This window comes from Sinocyclocheilus anshuiensis, unplaced genomic scaffold (assembly GCF_001515605.1).
Source record: "Sinocyclocheilus anshuiensis isolate Anshui unplaced genomic scaffold, SAMN03320099.WGS_v1.1 scaffold363, whole genome shotgun sequence".
Lineage (NCBI taxonomy): Eukaryota > Metazoa > Chordata > Actinopteri > Cypriniformes > Cyprinidae > Sinocyclocheilus > Sinocyclocheilus anshuiensis.
The window spans coordinates 648,642-673,945 of NW_015552568.1; the positions used below are offsets into that span (position 1 = coordinate 648,642).

At 35.9% G+C, this 25,304-nt stretch overlaps 1 protein-coding gene and 1 long non-coding RNA gene across 6 annotated transcripts in view; one reads left to right on the plus strand and one right to left on the minus strand.

Moving 5' to 3' along the window:
- Window positions 1–22,354, plus strand: part of LOC107664999 (uncharacterized) — a 24,680-nt gene extending 2,326 nt beyond the window's left edge. Inside the window, exons 2-3 of the long non-coding RNA XR_001631510.1 lie at window positions 11,982–11,989; window positions 22,289–22,354. This is a non-coding gene — a long non-coding RNA (uncharacterized LOC107664999). The remainder of the gene's footprint in view (window positions 1–11,981; window positions 11,990–22,288) is intronic.
- Window positions 1–25,304, minus strand: part of LOC107664998 (netrin-G2-like) — a 73,494-nt gene that overhangs the window by 20,342 nt on the left and 27,848 nt on the right. For 4 of the 5 annotated variants that reach the window (XR_001631509.1, XM_016455710.1, XM_016455709.1 and 1 more), the window contains exons 4-6: window positions 5,915–6,087; window positions 5,531–5,554; window positions 3,951–4,127 (exon numbers count right to left, since the gene is read on the minus strand). Coding sequence is in view for 4 of the 5 variants with exons in the window: in XM_016455710.1 (XP_016311196.1) it covers window positions 3,951–4,127; window positions 5,531–5,554; window positions 5,915–6,087 (374 nt within the window). In the remaining variant the exon portion in view is untranslated. The remainder of the gene's footprint in view (window positions 1–3,950; window positions 4,128–5,530; window positions 5,555–5,914; window positions 6,088–25,304) is intronic. The other variant, XM_016455711.1, reaches the window with a different exon arrangement.

Here is a 25,304-nt window from a genome sequence, read left to right on the forward strand (position 1 = left end):
GGCACAGAGTGGCCCGATCTACTTCAGACCGCTCTCAGTCTCTGGCCACATTAGAATGACAGAGAGAAACAAAGAAAGAGTGTTTAAAAAAAAGGCAGGCTTGCAATCTTGTGAATTAATGGCTCTATTCCAAAGTCTAGTAAGCTGACTATTTAAGGCATCATAAGTGCACCCCTGCTGTTCCAAAAGGTAGGCAGGATAACTGTGCTGCCTTCTAAGAAAATGTCTTTCGGCCAGATTCTAAAGCAGAATGTATGCTTCACAAGGGAAGCATTGGCATTGTGACAATCTATCCAAGAAGGTGGACGAAGCATGAGAAATGTTGATTTATAAATATACTTATTTTTTTAATGCAAAAAAGTATGGCTAAAAATAGTAAATCTAAAAAGTAGTCTATTTTACATAATTTGTGAGTGCTATATTTGTGCTTGTTAGAGTTTCACAAACTCTAACACAAGAATGAAACTAACAAGAAAATCTTTTATGTACTTGAACCAGGAAAGACCAGAACCTCCAAAACTGTTTTCCAAGGTTACGTTTCAATAGTGTATTATCATTTCAGAGTAGCTAGTAACAGTGTCATATTTTATAGTTAATTTGTTGTTGATGCTATTGAAATGTACAACACATTTAGATTTATTTGATTATTATTTGCCATACTTTTTCTTTTCATTTTCTTTTTTTTCTCTTTTTTTTTTAAATATTTAAACTACTTTAGCTCAAAAATAAATAATAAAATACAATAAAATAAAATAATAAAATGAAATCAAACTAAATAAAAATGTAACTTTTCAGTTTGGTCCGGTAATGTGCATGTAGATTCTAGAATGTGCAAACTGCCAAAGCGATTGGCTCATTCAAATTGAAGGCGGGGCTTCCATTCCATCACACACCATAATGAGCCATACAATTTCTCCCATGCATTTTTTACGAATGTTCTGTCTCCTCATACCATATGTGTGTTTGACTTAAAGCAACAGTATTTATTTATTTATTTTTTTTTTAACCTTGTAATACCAGTTTTAAAATCAGTCTGATGGTAAACTGACTTCTAATAAGGCGAATAACTATTTCCCCAAACGCTTGTTCTGGGAGTATGTGAGTTTGGTGAGTGGGTACGAAATTCAGTTAAAAGGGCGCATTTTTACGGTAAAAACAAATGCATATGTACAGCTATCCACTGTAATTACGACAGTGAACTCCGCTCACTTAACTGTAGACAAAACTACATTCAGTTGCTTTAAGGAGTGCTGTTTGTATGACCCATGAATTTGCTGTCTGTTTAGATAATTCAGTCACTTATGAGCCTCCATTTCAGTTAGCATGCTGTCTCAGAAGGCAGGCGCCTATGTAGGCTGTAGACAGCGAGGAAGTTCACTTGGTTTTGGAACAGAGCCAGTCCCTTGCAGTAATTATGAATAATTTTACCTTTATTACGTATAGTTGCTTACTAAATCTTCGAGATGCTTCTCCCCATGCACTGCCTCAGACACTTGGGCATGAAGATGTGCAATAACATTGCCCTTGCTGGATAAATGCATGAGGGTTATTTTTAGTGTGATGGGAGGCCCACAAGATTAATAAACATTCATCATCCATTTCCTCCAAATTCCTGCTCTCCGTCTTTCTCTATTGCATTCTCCCTCTCTCTCTCTTTCACTCTGTTTTCCTCTCTGTCTTCTCCTTTAGGACAGTGAGAGCTTTCCAAACACTCTATCCAGGAAAGAGGAATGGAATAAACGGTGCTTCCATATTTTATTCCACAGTAAAACTGAATAAAAATAAAATAAAAAATGACACTGGATAGCAGTAGGGTTCAATCCCAGGACTGTTTGGAGATCATTTTGGTAATGATGTCTTGATTTGCCCCTGAAGCGCATATGCTGATAACCTTCCCGTTTCAGCGTGACGAGTGCAGAGGTCACTGCTACTGGAGCAACTAGATTTCAACAAGAGTTGCGTCCACATCTTAATTTATTCAATGATAATAATACGAAAATATTTGTTGAGCACTAAATCAGCATATAGGAATGATTTCTGAAGGATCATGTGACACTGAAGACTAAAGTAATGATGCTAAAATTCAGCTTTGCATCACAGGAGTAAATAACATTTTAAAAGATTAAAAGAGAAAACATTTGTTTTAAATTGTAATAATATATCACAATATTACTGTTTTTACTGTATTTCTGATCAAATAAAAAGTATTCTTTCAAAAACGTAAAAAGAAAAAATCTTTCCAAACTACAAACTTTTTAATGGTAGTGTAACTAAAAAATATGTAGAAAATACAATTTACCAAAAGACACAAAAAGTTATGTTCGTATATACGTGTATTTCAGTGAGAAATGTATTTCCTGAGATTTGCCATGCGCATGGGAGCCCTGTAATAATTGCCTCAAACAATATCTTTTAATTTTAATGTCATTAATACAATGAACGATTCATTTAAACTTTTTCCAGCTGTTTCCCAGCTAACTGAGAAAAACCTGCACCCTCACAAAAGTTACATATCATCCAGCCAAATCAGAACTTCGGATTTCTCTGGCTGTTGCTAGTTTTGTCTGCAGTATACTTCAGACAGTCTGTGAATGGTATGTGTTTAAGGCTGAGAGTAACTGGAATCCAGATGTTTTTCATGGAAATCAAAGATCTGACTCGAGTTTCATAATCGGACTATTCAGATTTCAGCTATGTCCTTGGCGAGTGTCAGAGTGCTCCATTATTCAGTGGGATGAATGAACGCAGTGACACATCCCTGTTCAATAAGTTATTGAACCACAAATTCTTCCCAGGGTCTAAAAATATTAGAAGTGACCATGAAACTTTTAGTACAGGACAGTGTCTTCCTGTAACAGCACACACGATGTCTATTTTAGAAGGGGCATCGCACCTTAGGCTCAGGGGAAAAACCTCTCTCACACATCATTAAGCATACATAAAACATTACTTTTTGTGGACAAATGCTGACAGAACTTGCAAAATCTGCATCGCATGCTGTGAATGATTATTTTTCCCACTCCAAACAATCCCAGTTCTTTCCAGTGAGGGTTATTGAATATTTTCAGCTTGGCAATGATTGAAAAAAATGACATCCCAAACTTCAAAATCAGGCCATTCTGACAGGCCCTAATAATATTGAATTATGGAGATATTTCAACATATTACTTTGAGTGAAATAATGTATTAATGTGTCTTCTGCATGTGTGTTTGATGGCAGGCAGCAGGACCCTGAGGGAGAGTGAGCGTCCATGGCCCGACACACGCTGTGATAAATTGCTAAATAGGTTGGGAAGAAAAGCTTCAGTTATGGTTTCAAATGGTAATAATACCACCTGCCAGTACTTGTGGTATATAGGCAGTTGACACAACTTGTAATTTCTCTTAATGCTCTTATATTTTCAACAGTTTGTTGGACAGGAAACAGATTTTGACCATAAAAATAAAGCAATTTTAGCGGTTTCAATAACATAGTTGTTGTTTTGCAGTATGAAATATATTGGACATATCTAAGTGTGTTTGTTTCCAAAAAGAACTGGTCATGAATTTACATATTACATACTTTGATATATATAACTTATATACACCTAACTTATTGCTCTAATGACCTCAAACTTTTTGAAGGGTAGTGTAAAGCTTTATGTTCATTTCCATGTCCATTTGTCAACCACCCATGCATGTACCATGATACTAAATGATTACCATATCCATGTACTATGTAATTTACATGGTTCTCTATGGTATTTCCTTAGAATTCCATGGTATTAACATGGTACATGACCAAAAATGCACTGTAATACCAAGATACTTTTTGGTACTTTTATGCATTTCTGTTATGTTCTTCTAGTTTATCTAAAGAGCTCATCTACTGAACACTGCTCATCTACTACAAGACTAACCTAATTTAATCTACAACTGCACTACTCTATGGACTTTAAACCAGCTCTGACCTGTAAACATGTTTACAAACGCTGATGTACCCCGAGTCTGGGTTATTGCGATCGGCTGGACTGAACCTGTGGCGGCTGGTGTTGAGTCTGAGGTCAGTTGGACTGTGGGTGGTGATCTGGATGTAGTTATGGACATTGGTACAGTGGCAGGGTCAAGCGTAACTGCTAGTGTTGACACTGAAAATGGAGAACAACATTATAGCCTGTTTTTTCGTTTGGCAAATGAGTGAAGGTGCACTATGTAACTTTTTTCTAGTCTTTGAATTGATACTGATACTGAAAATAGTCCCCAGCTAGGTAACTTCCAATAAGCCTATTTTCAGGCGCTGTGTAATATCATTGCGCCTGCTGCACCCATAGTACGGCAGCAAAGTTCCTTGATTATTACGCCGGAATGAGAGTATAGTTCCAAGCCATATCGGCCTAGAAAATCGCAACTTTTCATTTTCCGTCGGTCTTAGTACACGATGTAACTACAGAAGAGTCAAGTTTTAAATAGGAAAAATATAGAAACTCTTTGTTCATTTTTAAGCGAGATGCTAACGGTCTAATCAGATTTAATGATCTATGCTAAGCTACAGCTAAAAGTGCTACCACCAGACCCGGAGATCGACTCAATGGATTCGAAAATGGTAAAACTCAACTGTTTATCTCTAGGGGAGTTGGAAAATGAGCCTATTTTCAAAAATAGTGGAGTGTTCCTTTAAAGCTGTCCAAATGAAGTTCTTAGCAATGCATATTACTAATTAGGAATTAAGTTTTTACAAAATATCTTCATGGAACATGATCTTTACTTAATATCCTAATGACCTATATGACCTATACCTGTATTGTTGCCTATTGCTACAAATATACAAATATATGCGACTTAAGACTGGTTTTGTGGTCCAGGGTCACATTTATCACCCGTTTTCCACAACTGAACGTGTCGTAAAAATAGTTTACTGAGATGATGTTTGCAGTATTTAACTGGTCACATGATCTCATTATGGCCACCACCAAGAGAAGAGAACTTTCTTATCTAATTAAATAGCTTTTATGCAGCTGATATGACTAAATTGTTCATCTAAACCATTTGAAACTTTTTTCAAAAGTACCACAGATTTCTCCAGATGCAAAACTTAGTAATATATGAGCCACGAGCATCACTAAAAATGTAAATGTTTCACCTTTAAGCTAGAAAAAAAGTATCAAAGTGCACCTTTAATAATAATCTTGAGGAAAACGATTCCTCTATATTTCTCTTGAGATCAGTCATCACCTCAGATTTCCAACAAAACAGCATTAGACCACCACAAATGGGCAGAACCGCGCTGAAATTTCTTATAACCTTGAGCGCACCCTCATAGATCACTAGCCAGCATTAGAATGCTTTGCGTCTTACATCACATGAAACATTTATGAAGTAGAAAACTGTGGAAAAATGCATCACGCCATCAGAGTTCACAGTGACAGTTAAGGGATGGATCAGAACCAACGTCTTGCTAACGACATGAAATAAAGAGGCCAAAAAGAGTGATGGCAGCAGGAGCGAAAACATGAAAACGACAGTCAGCGCATTCCATTAGCATGCCACTTACTGTCAGACGTTCCCGACGCCTCACCTGCAAACAGAAAGAGAGGAAGATAAAACAAATGAGAGAGTTTTACTCATTTATTTTCCAAAACACTCCTGTGGGTTTATTTTATTTATTCCTCTACCTCTCTGGAGCACATCTAAGAGTTAAAAAACACAGAAACCTGCCTCGCTTTTATACGCAGTGAACGTACAGTAGCGATGAACTGTATATTTCTCCTATTCAATATGCCTGTCTTCTTTTTATTGCGAAGTTTACTTGAAAGCTTCGTGCTATTCTGCTTTCCTTAGCGAGTGAAGATGCCCCAGTTTTCTACATTGTACGTAAATCATAGCTTCCCCTCAGGTGTGTGCGTGTGTCTGAATACAGCAGGTGCATAATTCGTACAAATGTTCGGCGAGCCGTTCGGGGTGGGCAGGTAGGAGCCGGGCTTCCAGGACTTGGCTTTGAATCCTCTCTCGCAGGCCGAACAGTCTTGTCCAGTGGTGTTGTGCTCGCAGTCGCACTGAAGGGTCCCGTCACGGAGGGAGCACTGACTGGCGTGGAGGTTACACTTACACCTGTGAAAACAGGGAACACCAATTAGCACACTTGTTACATCGCAGCCACAGGCAAGGGCGAAAGCTGCACCACCGAGGACAATTCCCACCTTTTATTTGTTAGGGTCACCCGAGGTAACTCATTAGCTCGGCTGCTCGGCTCAAGAAATCAGCTAGGCTAATTAGTGGAGCCAGACATCGTAGCGCATGGCTGAAACAGTACCTGTAGGGAATACTGTGGATTCTACAGATCTTTACAGTGTGGCTGATGTGTATACAGTTATATAGAAGAGGATGTGGGGCCAATGAGATTTCACTGTGGGCGGGGCTAACCAGTACAACGCTGGTTCTGTTGCTTATCATGGCTGTTGTGGAGAAAATCTCATCTCCGGAAGTCACTGTACTAACTTGCATGAAGTTAAATTGTTTTTAAAGATTTTTTTTTTTTTTTTTGCTTAATTTGGATGCATCTCGTTAGGAGCATGTGCACTGCAATAAATCCTATTTATAATGAGCATTTTGTCTTATTTTCTAGTTGACTTCTAAAAGATTTTCAAACAAGAAAAATGAACTTGAAATCAACTCTGTGTTAGATATTGGACTAAGAGGTCCTATTAATAGATTGTTCAATTGAGTGTACATTATCTTCATGCACAGGCATTTTTTGTATTATTATTATTATTATTATTTTCTTTTTTACTTAAGTCTAAACAAGATAAATTGATGTGACAAAATTTGCCAGTACAGTGCAGTGTTATTGTAAAACTATTAAAAATTTCAAATAAATGTTTTTGCTAATTCCCATAAAGCTGAGATAAAATAAAATATAAATGGTGAAAAACAAAATAGATGAAAAACTTTTAAGTAATTTTTTTTATTTCAGTCAAGTTGATGTATAAAATTACTAAAACTGAAATAAAAAATAAATCAAAGCGAAATAAAAATTAAAAACTGATTTTAAAGTGTAAAATATTAATAAATCAAATATTCATAATTTTTTAAATAGTACATAAATAACACTAAAAATAACACTGGTGTAGATGATATATATTTAATATAAGTGTATTTTGTCAATGCATTGGCATATATCTTTTTAAAACTTGTTTTAAGTCTAAAAATCTAGTTAAAAAATATACCAGTGTTGTTATAGTAAACTAGAACTATTAAATCATTTTTAATAACTTAAATAAAACTGAAATTAAATATAAATATTAAATTAAAAACTTAAAAGGTAAACATTTCTAATTTAAGTTGAAATATTACATTATTACAACTCAAATAAAAATAAATTAAAGCTAAGTAGAAATAGTAAAAATGACAAAAACACAACAAAACTGACAAAAAATTATTCTCAGATAATTTCACCAAAAAACAAGTGAGGAGAGAGACAGATTCGCATGAAGAAATTTTTTTGTTTGTTTGTTTTTTTGCAGTGTGTGGTCCTGACCGCTTCTGTCTGCACTTTTCTAGAGATTAGTGTGATCTTTTTTACTTTCCTCATCTTTCATCATTATCAAGACTCTTCCCATGCCCCATGTTTTTAAGCACTTTAGAGTCTGGTTGTGTTTGTTGTAGATGTGGGAGAGTTTGATTCTGGTTGTCTCTGATGTTGGAGATAAAACTCTGGGATCTTTGGGGACAGTAAACAGCATCCGTCTGCTCTACTCCAAATATAGCAGCCGTCTACTGGGGGGAAGGGAATACCTCAAAAAAGATGGAACCAACAAAAGATAGAGAGAGAGTGAGTAATGATTATCGCTAGTAATGAGAATAAATGGGGGATATTGAGATGGCCTCGCCTTGTCTCTCCTTATCATTGGCTTTATAAGAAAAATCTGCAGTGCTCCACAAAATATCGCTTCCCTCTTTTGAGTTTATGAGGAATGCTCTGGCTATCTGACAGCCGAGTTTAAGGATAGCTGAGATTAAAGGTCTGGGGAAGAAAGCAGGTTAGTATGGAAATGACAACTTTTGCAATTATAATCTCTCTAATCAAATGAGTGTGTAAATCCCAATGCTTCTGATTTTTTTTCATCCTCACTAGAGCGAACCGCTATCCATTTGCATGAAATATTTATGAAGCTGACCTATATATTTCCATGCAGACACCCCATAACCGAACCTTGTATTGCCGTATAATGAGGTCATACCTCGCCCTCCGAAGATTCCCTTGAAAAAAAGTGATGCCTTGCCAACATATTGTACGAAACTCCGGAATAAAATGCTGTCTTATGCCCTGCAAGAAGCTATTCCTGTATATATACTGTATATATACATATAACACACACACACATATATATATATATATATTGCAGTAAATTAGGGCATTCATGCAAAACACTTTACTAACTTTACATTGAGAATGAAGGTTACAAATACACAATTTATTTATATAAAATTAAGGACAAATATAAAAAATAAATATATTTATTTTATTTTTATTTTATTTTTTACAAATGCACACTATTTATTTACATAAAATTAAGTAAAACATATATAAAATAAATATCATATAAGTATTTTATTTATGTTATTTTTTTATGTAGGGTTTTTATTTTATTTCATTTTTAATAGGACAGACAGGAAAGTGTAGGAATAAGTCACTGTTATCTGTTTTCAGCTTCTTCTTCTTTTTTTTTTACTACATCTCAAACATGCATGATATTTGAGACAGGATGGTTGACAGAGTGTGATTTTACTCAATTTCATTTACTTTAATTAGGTCTGTTTTTTCAAAAGCCTGAGGAAACAGTTAGACTTCTACCACCCTCTGGAGGCCTTTAAGTCGTAATTAAAACCCAATGTCAATCACACACCCTTTCATTCGGCTGTTTCTCCAAGACCAAGTGCCCATCAAGCTCCTATCATGACAAATTAATCAGCGGCGGACCACTTCATTGCAGAGATTCTCGCCTTAAGGGAGACCTCTCTACTTTTGAGAGGCAGCGCAGGATCTGAAGCGAGCGTTAATCAATTAAAGCACGGCAAGGTCCCGTATCAATTTCTGACCAAATCCAGGATGTGTGCTTTACAATCCTCTTATGTCCAGATTGGAATTAGGACCCACCCTGTGAGGAGCGATGAAAAACGGATGAGAATGAGTCTCTGTGTAATGTAGTGCACTGAGAGCAGATACAGAGGTGTATGTCTTGCTCCATGTGTTCATTTTGCTTGTTGCATATTTGGGTGTTGCTTTATCTATGGGCACTTTTATGTTCAGTTCTTTTTTTTTAATTAACTAAAACTAAAAGTTAAAAAACCCTCAACCATTTTTAGTAATAATAAATGTTTGTTGAGCAGCAAATTGGCATATTAGAATGATTTCTGAAGGATCATGTGACACTAAAGACTGGAGTAATGATGCTGAATATTCAGCTTTGCATCACAGAAATAAATTACATTTTAAAATTGTATTAAAACAAAAAACAGCTTTTTTAATTGTAATAATATTTCACAATTTTTTATTTTATTTTTGATCAAATAAATGCAGCCTTAGTGAAAATAAGACACTTCTTTCAAAAACATTAATAAATCTTACCGTTTCCAAACTTTGTACAGTAATTTATTCTACTTTTCAATTTCCTTTTATGTATAGATTTTGTTTTACTCATCCCAGACCCAGACCCAGACTTTCAATCTTAAAATATGAAAGTGAAAGTATTATTACATTCTTAAAAATGATGCTAAACAAAGTAATCAAAATCATAAACCATTTCACTACTGAAAACTATTTAAATCAAATGTTTTAAAATAATTATAATTTTATAATAATATTTTTGTGTACTTGGTTACAGGAGAAAACCGCCTCAGAGAAGAGCATCCTTGAGATGAAGAAAAATCAAGGTCAATATCATTAATTATTATTGTAACATCATTTTTATTGTATTATATATTTCATAATTTCCTGTTATGCAGCAAAAAGTATGAAAATATTATATAATTGTGTGTATCTGTTTTTGTGTGTATGTATTCATGTGTACAAAAAATTCTATACATTTAGAACTAGCAAATCCAAAAATTTCATTTCCATCACAGATTTCTGTGCAATAAATCATTTGAAATGTGATGGAAAAGACACACATGAAATGTTCATGATGTTTTAGAAAAAGAAAAATACAAAAATTACATAAGTGAGCAATATACATACACACTTTCATACATTTTTAGTGGGGTAATTAAGATAGTGAGTGTATGAAAAGTGTGTTTTGAGAGAGTTAACACAAGAATGAAAGTGTCAAAGCAACACCTAATGAAGGTGCATTCCGCACGGTTAAACGTGTAGTGTTAAATCAGGAATTGCATCTTAAACAAAAGTTGCCAGATAAAAGCGGCAAAGTCACATCGCCGACTAATGCAGGGCAGCTGTAGGAATCTAACGTCCCGCGAAAAAACAGCACTCGAAGTGATGCAAGCCCTTGGCAAAAACAACACTAAAAAGAAATCTGTCTGGTTTGACAGCTGAATAAATGCCTGCTGGCGTTTTGTAAATGTGCATGGATAGTGAGTGTGAAAACTGCAAACAATACGGGCGCTAGCTTGCAGATTGGTATGCGTTCCTCATCATCATGAATATTCTAAATTATTGACACCTCACCAAAAAAAAGTGCTATGTAGACAGTAAAGTCTTGTGATTAAAAACCAAGGACAGAAGGAATCATTTGTGCCACTGTTCAGGACGGAGAGGGCAAGGCTGTTTTGCTCTTATTAAAACATTGGCATTATGGGGTTAGATGGGCTGATGAAGTGGCCCGGGTGCGTTTCTAGCGCAATCAGGCAGTCTCGCTGCAGGTTGCAGGGGAACAGCGGGAGGCATCCTGGACCTCGGTTGGGGGGCGAAGTAGCAGCATCTTTTTCTGGGGTGTGAGGTGAGGTTTCTCTGCCCTGCACTCACAGAATCTGTGTGGATCCATGGCAGCTATATCCAGACACCGCAGGGCTGGGACCCCACTGCTTGGGACAGGAACAGTTCTCATGGGCACACTTGCTGCCAGGCTCTGCTGTTGGGATAGGATCAAACCCCTATCTGGCCATCTGTGACTGGAGAATCAGGAGTGTGTGATAAAAATATGCCCTTAATGTTCCCGCAAAACAGAGGAGCTAAAAGGAGAGATCGAGTACTAAGTCAGCTGTTGTGGATTCTTCTCAAAGCTTGAGCTCAAAACTGTGAGCTACAAGCTGCGTACGTTAGGCTGGGGAAAATTTAGCCATCCTCTGGCCACAGGCACAATGTGTGCGTAAACAAGACAAATTAAACATTTTAATTAAAAAAAAATAATTTAAATTAGCTAAAAAATTTGATTAAAAAACTATTTGTAAAATATTTATTTTTAAATTAGACCCACACCCACTACTCCATTCATTTATTCATTCATTCATGATTGAATTAATGAATTTGTGTTTATTAAAATTATTGTTTAAAATGTTCTTTAGCATTTAAAAATGTATACCTTAATTTTGGGGGGATAAAATATTATATATTATTTATTATATATTTGTAATATTTGTTTAATAAAAAAAACAATATCTATATATACAGTATATATATATATATATATTATTATTATTATTATTATTATTATTATTTAGAATTTAAATTCGCTAAAAAATTCTCTAAAAACAATTTGTAATATAGTTCTTTTTAAATTACACCCACAACTCTATTTATAATTTATTTATAATAATTTATTTATTTTAGTTTTTATTTACATTCTTATTTAAAATTTACTTAAGCATTTAAATAATAAAGGTAACATATTTCTTTTTAAAATTATGCCCATATCCACATTTACATCATGTAGTCAAATTCAAACTGTCCTGCTCTGGGATGACTCTGCTGAAAATAAATTCACCAAACAAATCCCTTATACTGGTGAAGACGGCTCTTCCTCCTTTATCTGTATCTTAACAACTTAAAGCTTTTCCGGTTGGCATCGCCACAGGATTTTGCTGCATTAGATAACTGTGGTTATTATTTATTATTCAGGTTGGCTGTCATGCTGATAAAAAAAAAATCATGCATATATGTCTGCTCTTGAGTGGCTTAATTATCTTCAGATAATTCATTATCTCCATATCTTGGAATATGGCTTCAGATGACAATCTTTGTTGATTGTGTTTTTACAGAAAATGAGACAGAAGGGGACACATCCACCTACACGTCATAGTTTTACCCTGCAGTTGGTTTATCCTCACCCTATGAAACTGCTGTACGTTGATTCAGCCACTTAAGGTAACAAATGGAATTGCAAAAATAGTGATTGTTTCTAAAGAGGTTTCCTAAATGTTTACTGATTAATGTAATTACAAAGTTATAATCGAAATCAATTCTGGCTTTTATGTATGTAAATGTATATTTAGTCTTTCTATGTAGCTACACATTCTCTGCCACTCTCACTATTTTGGCTCACACAATAAGCACTGTGTTTTTAAGAAACTGTGTCAAATCAAAAGTCGTTTTTTAATTGATCGCACTAATTAACACATTCAATTGGGTGTTGTAGTTGAAATAATAAGTGGCAAAATCTGTAAAAAATTAAATAAGCACATGAACGTTCAGAATTTTCTACCAAGCGCAATTCTCTGCCTTGAGCATCGCCCTCCTTTTGACGCAAGTAACAAAAACTGTTTTTAAACCTGCCATTGCTTAGGTAATGAGCTTTTGGATAAATCTGCACAACCGAAGACGAACGTGACGTAATTTTCCCCAGGGCGTCGTTCATGAACGTTTATAGAATATCATTATGAGCATTTATGCCTTTATGGGATGCGGCAGCTAGATTTCTTTCAAGATTTGTTTAAAAGCGGCAAAGTCTGGTGCAAATAACGGGAGTGCAGTGCTCGGATGAATAAATAGCAGTGGCACTAAACAAACACAGATAGACAGATAAAAGGCTGCCGCTGGAGTCCGTTGCTCTGAAGCAGCTGGAAGCTGCTGTTAATGGGAGCTTGATTTATTTTTCCCACAGTCCTCTCTCACGAGACACCCTGACTATTTATTCTCATTTGCACAGAAGCACTGCCAGGCTCATCATGAGGCACTTACGCAAACAAAAACGGATGGAGGAAAGACGAGGACAATCGGTGCCCAGAGAGTCACCTCGGGCCGCCTTAGATTGGTCATTATCACCAGTACCCTGACTTATTACCCCCATTTTGAGGAGGATTGAGGAAGAGAATGTAGAGAAAGAGCGGCCATTAGCGAACGGTAATGTGTGAACGTTTCCAAATGGGCTGTGTGGCCCATGAACTTGTTGGCCTGTTTGAGAAAACGACCTGCTTTGTTAACAAGCTCGACGTCTTGGGCCTCATACACCTTATATTAGCAATGCTTTAGCTTCGTCCATTAAGGATGAGAGGTACAAATTGAACATGACAGCTCTCCGAAAATAAGATTCAATTCCGTTTACACGGTGTTCAGGCAGCGGATATTGATTTATAAGAACCGCTCCGTAAGACTGATGTGGGTAATTGGCTTCAAATGCTCTTTTCTTTTCCTCGTCCTAATCCTTCCACAGGACCCTGAAAGCTTTGACCTCGGCTAATGATGCCCGATGCAGACTCCTCCGGTGCCACGGCTCTCACAGAACTTCCTTGCCTCGCTCGACGACTGTTTTCATATTCCTTATTATCGGCGCTCCAGCCCCTTCCCGCATTTTTGAAGTATAGCAGCTAAAAAAAGGTCAGCCGCACAATAGCGGATCTGTGTGTTAAAAGGCAGTCGCGGGGAGTTCGTTTCTGAATGTGGTCTTTTCTTTACTAGCCTGTGCCAGGGGAGCGGCTAATGAAAAATGCCCCGCTGTTTCCTCCCCAGTGCCTGAGAGAGCTGCCCATACAAAAGCAGCGCTGAAGGGTGGTGGCAGACCATAGACCTGGCCTCTACAGCCCCGTTCCCCATGCTCCTCGAGGAGGATTTGCAGTTAAAAGGTTGGAGATACATGGGAGAGAGAGCGCTCCCCATGAGGCGAAAGGCCCTTCCTGTACCACAGCTACTGAATCGCAGATGACCTTGAAAGCTTTGGCACCGGCAGCTCCTGTAAATTATTCACACAGGATGCAGAAAAGGGCTTCTTCTGCACTCCCGGACGAAAGGGCGGAAGCCAAAAGCAAGCGCCGCCGCCTCCTCTCACGTGGAAGACGTGGATTAATGGTGAGGAAAGGAGACGTGTGCGCAAACGACAGAGAGTGGTCTTGCCATTGCCTGTGCACATCAAAAAAAGTTGAAGGAGAGAAATAATAAGGGAGGTCCCTTCATAATTAATTTCTCCCCCCATGGAAACATCGCGATGGGGCCAATTATTGCCAGAATGTGAGTCCATCGCCTGCTGCGTCACTGTCCACAGAGCTGTATCCGTGTGCGCAAACGACAAAGAGTGGTCTTGCCATTGCCTGTGCACATCAAAAAAAGTTGAAGGAGAGAAAGAATAAGGGAGGTCCCTTCATAATTAATTTCTCCCCCCATGGAAACATCGCGATGGGGCCAATTATTGCCAGAATGTGAGTCCATCGCCTGCTGCGTCACTGTCCACAGAGCTGTATCCTCTAGGCATCCGCATGATGCTGAATACAGTGAGATGGGCACACACTTATCTTTACAGTGTAAATCACACTGGTTGGTGTTGGATTTTAAACTAATTCTCTGCAATCATTCCTTTCATTAGCTTGTATTTGTGTGCAAATGAACCAATAGTTAAACAAGCAAAACAGCTAATCAGCAAATCAATGTATAATTTGCTATAATATGATTTATTATATGAAATTATATTTTATATATAATGAAAATAATTAATGTAAATAACACTAAATTTCATTATCGCTTAGTCTGGTGTGTGTGCATGGAAATACTCCATTAGTAGTGACACTATAAAGTTGTAAAAATAATATATATAAAAATATTCATTGAAAATATTTTTTTTTTTTTTCAAATTATTTTCAAGTATATACAGTGGGTACGGAAAGTATTCAGACCCCCTTAAATTTTTCATTTTGCTCATGTTTTTATATGACCACTTCCATTTTGCATCCTGACAGCAAGCAATAGCAAGCCGCTGTCATTATTAAATTACATGATTAAAATTTCATTATTAAATAAATAAACTGTTAAGATAAAAAAAGTTTTCTCTTTTAAACATCAAATTTATGTTTTAAATGAATAGTTGAAACTTGAAATCCTACATGCAAGTCATGATATTTTTATGTGATTAATAGTAGTAATACTTATAAGATAAAAGTAGTAATAACATAAAAAGTAATACTTTTTTAATATTATATATTTTACAATATTTATTTATAAATATATGTATTATGTTAGTAAAATGTATTATTCATATTAATAAACATTAAAAAATATGATGATGTATGTATTTTATCATATTTTAAACTATTTTTGCTACAAAGTGATAAACTTCAGTTCACACATTGTATCTAGGAAATTAATAAACATTTAAAAATATGATGATGTATGTATTTTATCATATTTTAAACTATTTTTGCTACAAAGTGATAAACGTCAGTTCACACATTGTATCTAGGAAATCGGGGAGAGCATCAGATAATGAAAATATCTGATACAAAACATCTGAAAATAAAGAACAAAATAGCCAGATTAGCAAAGACGTTAATAACTACAGCCCTGCCTGATATGCGTTGTACTTAAAAACACATAAGCTGGGTTCACACAAGGTGGATGCACTGCAAAGTCTGCATTTCAGCTCTGGATGTTTATGATGTTATGTGTGGGCAGAGAGGAGCATTTAATGAACAATATGTTTTAGTGCAGGAGGGATTGGCCCAGTCAACTGAACAGGAATGTCCCGCTGTGATGGCGTTGCACTAGATACAGTCCCCATACAGAATGGCCGGATTAAATTTTGATGAGCGATGGCGTTCTGATGAAAAATTCTGTTTGCCTTCCTGGGACACCCCCTTTTATTCTGCGCCCCTAGGGTGGGGATCTGGGCAGCGGGGATATTTACGCCTGCGGTGCTTGCTTTCAGGGAGGCCGAACGACCCTAATAGAATTTCAAAGATCCCAGTGCGAATGAAAATCCGGAGGAGGACAGTTTTCTGTTGTTCCCTCTTTCCCTTTGCTTGTGCTTTCTGCCTCCCTGATATCCTTTTAAAATGCTGTTGTAAATGTAGCATCTTATACTATAGATAATAACTGTAGAATTGCAGTGACATATGCAAGAAATTCAATGTACAAATTATTTGATTAATATTTTACATTTGAATTCATGCATATTTAACTTTTTACATATCATTACCTTATATAATGTTAATATACCAACTTACTACAACAACCATAATTACACAGGTGATAAACTATTCTGTCTAATAATGAAAAGTTGAGCATCCTATGAACCATAAAGCATTGATAACACAAATTATTTTTTCATCATAATTTTCATATTATTACTGTAAAAGTGTATCTCTTGTTGAACATATTTTCTCAATAAATTATATAGTAATTTAACTTCTGTTTAACTTATAAGGTTTTCACTGTAGCTTTTCACCTTTATTAAAGGGGTGGTTCACTGGTTTTTTTCTAGGCTTGATTGTTTATGGGGTGCAGTCTAACATGTGTTAATGCTTCGTTTTTTAAAAAACGCACTATTTTTCACATAATTTATCTTTATTCCACACTGCTCTGTCCCTTCTCTGAGAAACGCGCTGATCATTTCTTTCTTTTATGAAGCCCCTCCCTCAGAAATAGGCGATAGGCTCTGATTGGTTAGCTAGTCCAGTGTGTTGTGATTGGCTAAACCGCCTCTAGTGCGCATCTAATCGTCCCGCCCCTCACCTCAGCGGCATGTGCTCTGGTTGTATTGTAAACAACGGCGTTGTTAATATCGCTTATCAGTTTGAGCCCGATTGAGAAGCAGAGGATATTATTGAAGAGGATCGTGCAGAACCTGTGCAAGCACGGCTTTTAATGGTAGGCCTATGTTTTTTGTTTGTTGTTGTCTCATACTTTTAGATACGCTGTTATTTGTAAATGCTACTGCTTATGTTAGCTTTTAATATATGGTTTTATCCCGATTAAAGCTTTAATACAGTACGGCAACTGCACACGCGTCCATGTTTAACGCTTCTCATAGTGATGTGAAAATAAGTGTTTAATTGTAACAGTTCATTGTTATGTTAAAAAAGTGAAATCGCAATGAACCACCCCTTTAAAAGTTTCTTTAAAATGATTTTTGCTTTACTCTGTTTCCCCAAAAATATGCTTGTGCAAATTTTTACTGTGTGCTCCATGAAATATAACTTTATTCCCACCTGCTCTCCCTGCTGTAATCAGTCACTGAAGTGCAGCACTTGAAAGTAAATGAAATTTAAAAAAAAACAGCTTTGAATGTAAGGTCACAGAGCATAAGTCATTCTTTATGTTTTATATTTTTTCCCCTTTACAGACACAACAGTCCGTCGTTTGAATACGCTGTTTCATCTCGTCTTAACGAGGTAAATACCTGAGCCTTACACTATGAACTCTTCGTCAAAGTGGCAGTGCACTTTCATGTCATGTTCGTGCGCGGAGCCTAACAAGATATACAACATAATTAGAAAAGCTGATTGTGACATTGTTTCTGAATGTGCTGTGTGAAGTATTTCATCAGAATAAACATGAATTCATTACAGTTAGGGCTGTCAAAGTTAACATTAATGCAAACTATTATTTCAATATGTTTAACGCTGGTTTTTTTCGTATGTCATTAATGTTTCACCTTTATAGCTATTTTTTCTGTTCTTTGTGGTTACTAAAAACTGGTTGAGCCTTCTGAAGTGGTCAGAACATGTTTGGAGCATCAACTATGAGTGAACCGCCAGTGAAGGACTGCAGGTCACTGACAAAAACAACTTTACACAAGTTAAGTAAATTGTGTATTATTCAGTAATTGCACATTTGCATTGAGTTTCATGTTTGCATTTACTGTTTGTTTAGATGTAGTTTGAAAAATATAGAATCTGTGTTTTGTGCGATAAAGATGAGTAGAGATCATTTACATAAATGTAATTGTCAAACAAGTACATGCCTATTAATTTTCCTTTTTGCAACTTGAATGCTAATATCATGCTAATGCTAATATCATGCTAATAATGTTAATTGTTATTTTAATGGACTGACATTGCTAATTGGAGTTTTTTTTTTCTTGTGCAGTAAATTTTAAGGGTTTTTATGGGGAAATTACAGCAGACAAAAACGAAGAGTTTGTTCTTGCTCTGTTAACAGTTAATTGTATTAGATGTATTCTGAATCTCGTAGGGTGGGGTGGGGGGCTTCTGAGGAGTTTTTCGATTTTCATCCATCATAAAAAATGATGGCTGGGCTCAGGGTAAAAGGCATGGGTTAATTCAATCATACACAGCCACGAGAGTGCATCATTAGTCATATAATACCCACTTCTGAGCGCAGAGATAGATGAAAACAGACTCTGGTGGATGGGTTAGCTAGATCAATGCATATGTAAACAGACAAGTAGTCGGCCACTAACTAGGTTGAAAAAGTATGTTGGTTGATTCCTCCGGTTGGGTTTGGCTCTGGCTTGATTCAGCTCTCACATTCAGTATGTTTGGACACTAGCTTTGAAGGTTCCCTTTGATTGTCAGATGGAGAAGATGTCCAATAGGTTGGGTGAAAAAAACTTCAATATCAAATTTATCTCAAAGCTTTCTTCTAGCTTTGATGCAAAATGCATCACCATATTGTATTTTCATTTCACAAGTCTTGCCTTGGCTATGAAATTGCACTTTGCACTATTAAATTTCAAACTTCTCACCACCTGGGATTGTAGGAATCTCAGTAACAATCACTGTAGGATTCAGAAATGACTAAAGACAAAGTGAGTAATTTCTGCAGTACTACACTGCAAAAATGATTTACTTCCTCAGTATTTTTGTCTTGTTTTGCAATATAAATATCTAAACATTTTTAAAAGATACATTTGTTTGACAAGCAAAATGACATTAATGTCTTAATGTCTTACATCATTTTGCTTCTCAAGTATCTGATTCAAGAATGTTGAGATATTTGTATTGGAAAATGACAAAAATACTACGTAAGAAAATAATTTTTTAGTGTAGCATCAATGAACAGAAAGTTATCAAATTATTGCAGTTATGTTCAATGCAACCTTTTAATGTAAATTAGGCTCATTACAGATTGTGGCTTGGTGCACTTCACGTTGCGGTAATTTCAATATAAGTCACGATGAAATGGAAGACATGGGTTTGTAGGGCAGTGTTTGGTTCTATTCATCAATCATTGACTAGATTACTAAATGATTGGACTAAATGATTGTAGAAGTTCATATGTCACCAGAGAGAAGTCTGTCGAGTTTTGTGTACAGTTTTATCGATCATGGTTGCAGATATTCAGCAAATTATTTTCTTGAACACTCCATTGGTTGGACAAGCAATAGTCCCGCCCCAAACTCATTCAGGTGTTTGAGCCTTTCTGTCAAGCTGTTTTGGATGCTCAAACAGCAGAATGCACTTAAAAATCAACTCTGTAAGCAACTTGCAATTTTATGTTCTTATCACAGATGGCAATAGAGAGCCCAATTGTCTATAAAGCCACTGGTACAGGAGAAAGAATTACACACTTCAGTTTTAAGGGTAATTTGGTGTCATAATCAATATTTTTTAAACTGCTCTTTCTGTACATCTGTTTTTTATGTTTCAAAGATTAATTGGGTTTTTAGATACTTGAACAATCGTGTAGTGTGGCTAAGAAAGACAGAAAGACCGCAGGGGCTTTGGAGACCATGCCATCTGAATTTCCGCACTGCCAATAACCCACAGTATTTTTTCTTTCACTCTTACTCTGTGTGTGTTTAATAATATATCTTCGCATATGTTACAGCAGCGAGCATGCGGGGAGAGAGGAAGCAAGCCTGAGTTTGCGCCCCTGGCCACTTCGCTAATGTAACCTTAGCAGAAGACTAACTCAGGCCAAGGACTCATCTTTGATGGTCAGCGCTGATGGTGTTCGGCTTTTTAGAAGCAAACTCAAGGAGCTCCTGTGGAAATACTGTAAGAGCAGCTTTGCTAGACCCGAGCATTTATAATACATTCTCCTCTCTGCTTCCAACTGTACCGACGTATCGCCAGCGTAATCTTCACCTAAAACTAGGGCAAGTATTACATCACATGAAAGCAACTGCAGACAAAAGCAAAAATTGCAGATCACACATGTGCCCACGCAACGCAGTGTGGTGGAAATCATGGTCAAATACACCAATGATGTCTAAATGGAAGTGAAGACATAAATAGTCGGCTTTTGAAATTTATCTATGAAACGTTACACAATATTTTAGCAACCCTAACTAAAGTAAAACATATACATATTCTTCTCAACTTAGGCTGATTGAATTTCATTTAGAGTTTAAGAATTTCAACAAATCCCCTAACGTTAAATATTAAACTTGCATATAACTACACTGTAAAAGAAAATCTGTAAAATTTGCAGTAAAATATGGCAGCTATGGTTGCCAGAAATTTACCATAAAAATATTTTAGCAACATTTTAGGTTTTGTGGACTGAACTTAAATTTACTGTTGAAATTAAAATTTTACAATGTATAATGTTAATATATCGATTTACTGAAGTTCTAAAGGTACTAAAATAGTTTTATAATAAACTGACAAACACTAAAAAATGCAAAAAAGAAAGTAGAGAAAGAAATCCATGTGTAAAATTACGTAGATTTACCACAAACTAAGGTAAATACTTATATGTATACGTATATGTGTGTGTATGTGTATATATATATATATATATATATTCAGTATATACACATATATATGTATATGTATATATATATATGTTTACCTATCATTGACGTAAAACAATTGAAAGTGGGGAGAATATCTCATGATGAAGTAAATGTTTTTCACCAATGCATGTTGGCCACAATTATAGGCACCGCTAGAAATTCCCCTAGAAACACCCCTAGAGTAAAATATATCTGAAGTATATTCCCATTCATATTTACATTTTTTAGCACACCAGGGTGACTAGGAGCATGAAATTGTCCAGCCATAACTTCCTGTTCCACAGGGCACAAAGGCCAAATTCCATTAATCATCCATCACAAGGAGTAAAACCAAAGAATAAAGTTCTGATGTGCAGAACAAGATTGTTGAGCTTCACAAAATAGAGTGGCTGTAAGAAAAGAGCTAAAGCATTGAAAATTCCCATTTCCACCATCAGGGCGATAATTAAGAAGTTCCAATCAATGAGTCTTGGGGTCAGAAAGCCTAAAAAAAATATCAAACAGCCCCTACATCACCAAATGTTGTTCGGGAGGGTTTCAAGAAAAATTCTCCTCGCTCAGTCAAAAACAAACTCCAGCATATTCAGTTGTCAAACATGACTGGAACTTCAAATGGCACTAGCCTCTAAGGTCATAAGATATTAAAAAAAAGCTTTTTGGCAGCAAACCCACCAGATGGGTTTAGTACAAACAGGGATAAAAAAGTACCCCATACCCACGTTTAAATATACTGCTGGATCTTTAATGTTGTGGGCCTGTTTTTCTGCTGGAGGTCCTGGGCATCATGGATTCTATCAAATACCAACAGATAAAAAAATCTAAACCTGACTGCCCCTGTTAGAAATCTTATAATGGGCCATGGTTGGATCTTCCATCAGGACAATACTCCAGAACAAACATCAAAATCAACACAAAAATTGGTCGCTGATCACAAAATGAAGTTCTGCCGTGGCCGTCCCAGTCCTCTGACCTGAACCCTATAGAAAATGAGTGTGGTGAACTGAAGAGAAGAAGCACCAACATGGACCTGGGAATCTAAATGGTCTGGAGAGATTCTGGATGAAGGAATGGTCTCTAGGATCTGGAGTGATTCTGGATGAAGGAATGGTCTCTGATCCCTTATCAGGTATTCTCCAAACTCTTCAGGCATTATAGCAGAAAACTCAGAGCAGTTATCTTGGGAAAAGGACGTTGCAATAATTGGATGCCAATAATTGTGGCCAACATGAACTAGAGAAAGCATTTATTTCACAATGAGATTTTCCCCCACATGTCCCATTAGATCTTTATTACAGTTTTTCACTGTATTTACTAAGGTAACTTGCCATTAACCAGTTAACAGGTTGCAAACATTTGTTACAGCGTACATTTTTACATTCTTACAGTGGACTCCATGCAGCTTGAGGTGTGCTATAGATTTATAATTTTTGCCTTGCAGATTATAAAATAAGATGAAAAACACCCTAGCATTCACCCTGGTAACCGTCTAGCTACAGATCAGAACATATTAGTAACTGCATACCAATATTCTAGCAAGCACCCAAAACATTCTAGTAGAAAAAAAAAAAATCAAATTTAATAAATGTAATTTTAGAGAAGGAACCCACAGACTGCATTTTAAAATGTATTAATACTCTCTCTATACCTCAAAACTTACAGAAAACTTGAAAAACTTTTTTTCAGCTGTGGGACGGACTGGCTCAGTATGGCAAGAGATGCACACTAAACAAGATGAAAAAAGAGAATGTGAGATTAAACCAAGCGTGCACTAAAATGCAGCACTACAGGTTGAGTTGAAACGCAGCACACGCTGAAGTATAGAGCTCGCTCAAGGCCCTGTCCAAAGGAAACTCAATGCTTAACTCTTCAGATGTGTCCGAGCGGCTTTGAGAGAGCCTTCATTGATCTGTTGACACGGATCTGTTGCCCCCAAACCTACTTACATGACTGCCCTCAGAGACCTTCAGGCAGTGTTCATTTTTACAGCTTGTTTTATTGTTGTTTTAGTCATAGTTTTTGTCTTTTTGGCAAAAATGTCCTTGAAATTTAGTTCATATTTTGTATTGTCATATTCATTCATTTTAGTCCAGTTTACTCTGAATGAAATGGCATATGATTTTAGTCAACATGAATGTAATGCAAAAACGTTCATTTTACATATTAGGATTTTTTTAAATTAAATTGAAGTTCAAGCTTTATTGTCATTCTGCTACATGTGGGGACATACAGTGGAACGAAATGTCGTGCCTCACAGGACCACGGTGCTACATAAATACAGGCATACAACAATGAAGTAAAACAGTAAAACCTATACACAACTAGCCTACTGACTGATTTTGACTATAAATATACTATATATATAAATGTTTACCTATACATAAATAATTGCATCGTCTGTAGAGCGGTTTGGACGGTATGCAAACTGGTCCACATAAGAGATTACTGTGGCATATTAATCTCATAAAATATTTGTTTTAGAGACTGTTCTGAATATTACATTGTGTGACAAATAATTTTTTTTTTTTTTTAATCAAATTAATACTTTTATTTATCAAGGATGCATTAAATTGCATTAAAGACATTTAAAACATATTTAAATATATGCTGTTCTTTTGAATTTTCTATTTATCAAAGAACCCTGGGGGGAAAGTATTATGGTTTCCACACACAAAAAAATTAAAATAAAATAAATAATCCTAAGAATGAAAAGATAATAAGAAATGTTTTTTCCCCTCAAATTGATTTTAAAATGAATTAAAATAGAAAACAATTATTTTATATTTGTAATATTTTACTGTATTTTTGATCAAATAAATGTAGCCTTCTGAGCACATAAGAGATTACTGTGGCATATTAATCTCATAAAATATTTGTTTTAGAGACTGTTCTGAATATTACATTGTGTGACAAATAATTTTTTTTTTTTTTTAATCAAATTAATACTTTTATTTATCAAGGATGCATTAAATTGCATTAAAGACATTTAAAACATATTTAAATATATGCTGTTCTTTTGAATTTTCTATTTATCAAAGAACCCTGGGGGGAAAGTATTATGGTTTCCACACACAAAAAAATTAAAATAAAATAAATAATCCTAAGAATGAAAAGATAATAAGAAATGTTTTTTCCCCTCAAATTGATTTTAAAATGAATTAAAATAGAAAACAATTATTTTATATTTGTAATATTTTACTGTATTTTTGATCAAATAAATGTAGCCTTCTGAGCACATAAGAGATTACTGTGGCATATTAATCTCATAAAATATTTGTTTTAGAGACTGTTCTGAATATTACATTGTGTGACAAATAAAAAAAAATTAAAAAAACTTTTATCAAAATGTACTAACTTGCTCTTCTTCTGACAGAACTCTCCATTTCTTTCAAGATTTGGTCTGGCTCCATTCTGGTATGTATCATCCACTTTTCACAAAACAAAGTTCCTCATTTTCGCTTAGAAATACATTATATTATGGACATAAAAAGGGTCGAGAATGACCATTTAAGTTGATTTTAAGCAGCTAGATGGGAATATATCAGCATCCAAAACGTGCTGGTGTTTTCAGAAGGGATAGCAGCATACGATGGCCTGTCAGGTCATTCACAGCACAGTGCACTGTAGACGCTAAGCAACTGTCACTCAGCACGTCTGAATATTGACAGATCCCAGCTGAACAAAGTAACGTATCAAATAAAGCTATGCCGATAACATGGATGTGACGCTCTCTGTGATTTATGGATTTTGACCACCGTGAAGGGATGTAGGGATGTTTCTGTAGAGAAGAGCTCTCATTCAGATTGTACTAACCATGCAAATTGCTCAGCTAATTAACTTCTGCTAGTGTTGTGAGCCTTGCATCAACTGTTGGGTTTTTCACAGCGGTTTGTTTTTCCAAAGCGACCACAATGCATTTGAGCCTCAGTTAGAGCAGCCTGCAGAGAATCATTCATAGAATCACGTCACGTACGCACTCAGAGATATTCCTAATTTCTTACATAACGGGATTGCTTTGCGTGAAGGAGCAGAGGGAAATTTCTCCACAAGTTATTATCTAAGGGTTTATGATGAAAAGGCATTCTAAAACAAATCCGGAGTAACATTAAAGGGGTCATATGATGTTACTAAAAATAACATAATTTTGTGTATTTGGTATAATGAAATGTGTTTATGCGGTTTAAGGTTCAAAAAACACATTATTTTCCACATACTGTACATTATTGTTTCTCCTCAATGCCCCCCATTTCTGAAACACGTAGATTTTTACAAAGCTCATCGGTCTGAAAAGCGAGGTGTGCTGTGATTGGCCAGCTATCTAGTGCATTGTGATTGGCCAAGTACCTCAAGCGTGAGACGGAAATGTTACGCCTCTTAACATACTGTGAAGCCGTCTCCCGGCCGGAGCGACGAGACAAAAACATTAAAACCCATTATAAACGAGGCATTTGTTGCATCCAGTGGGGACAT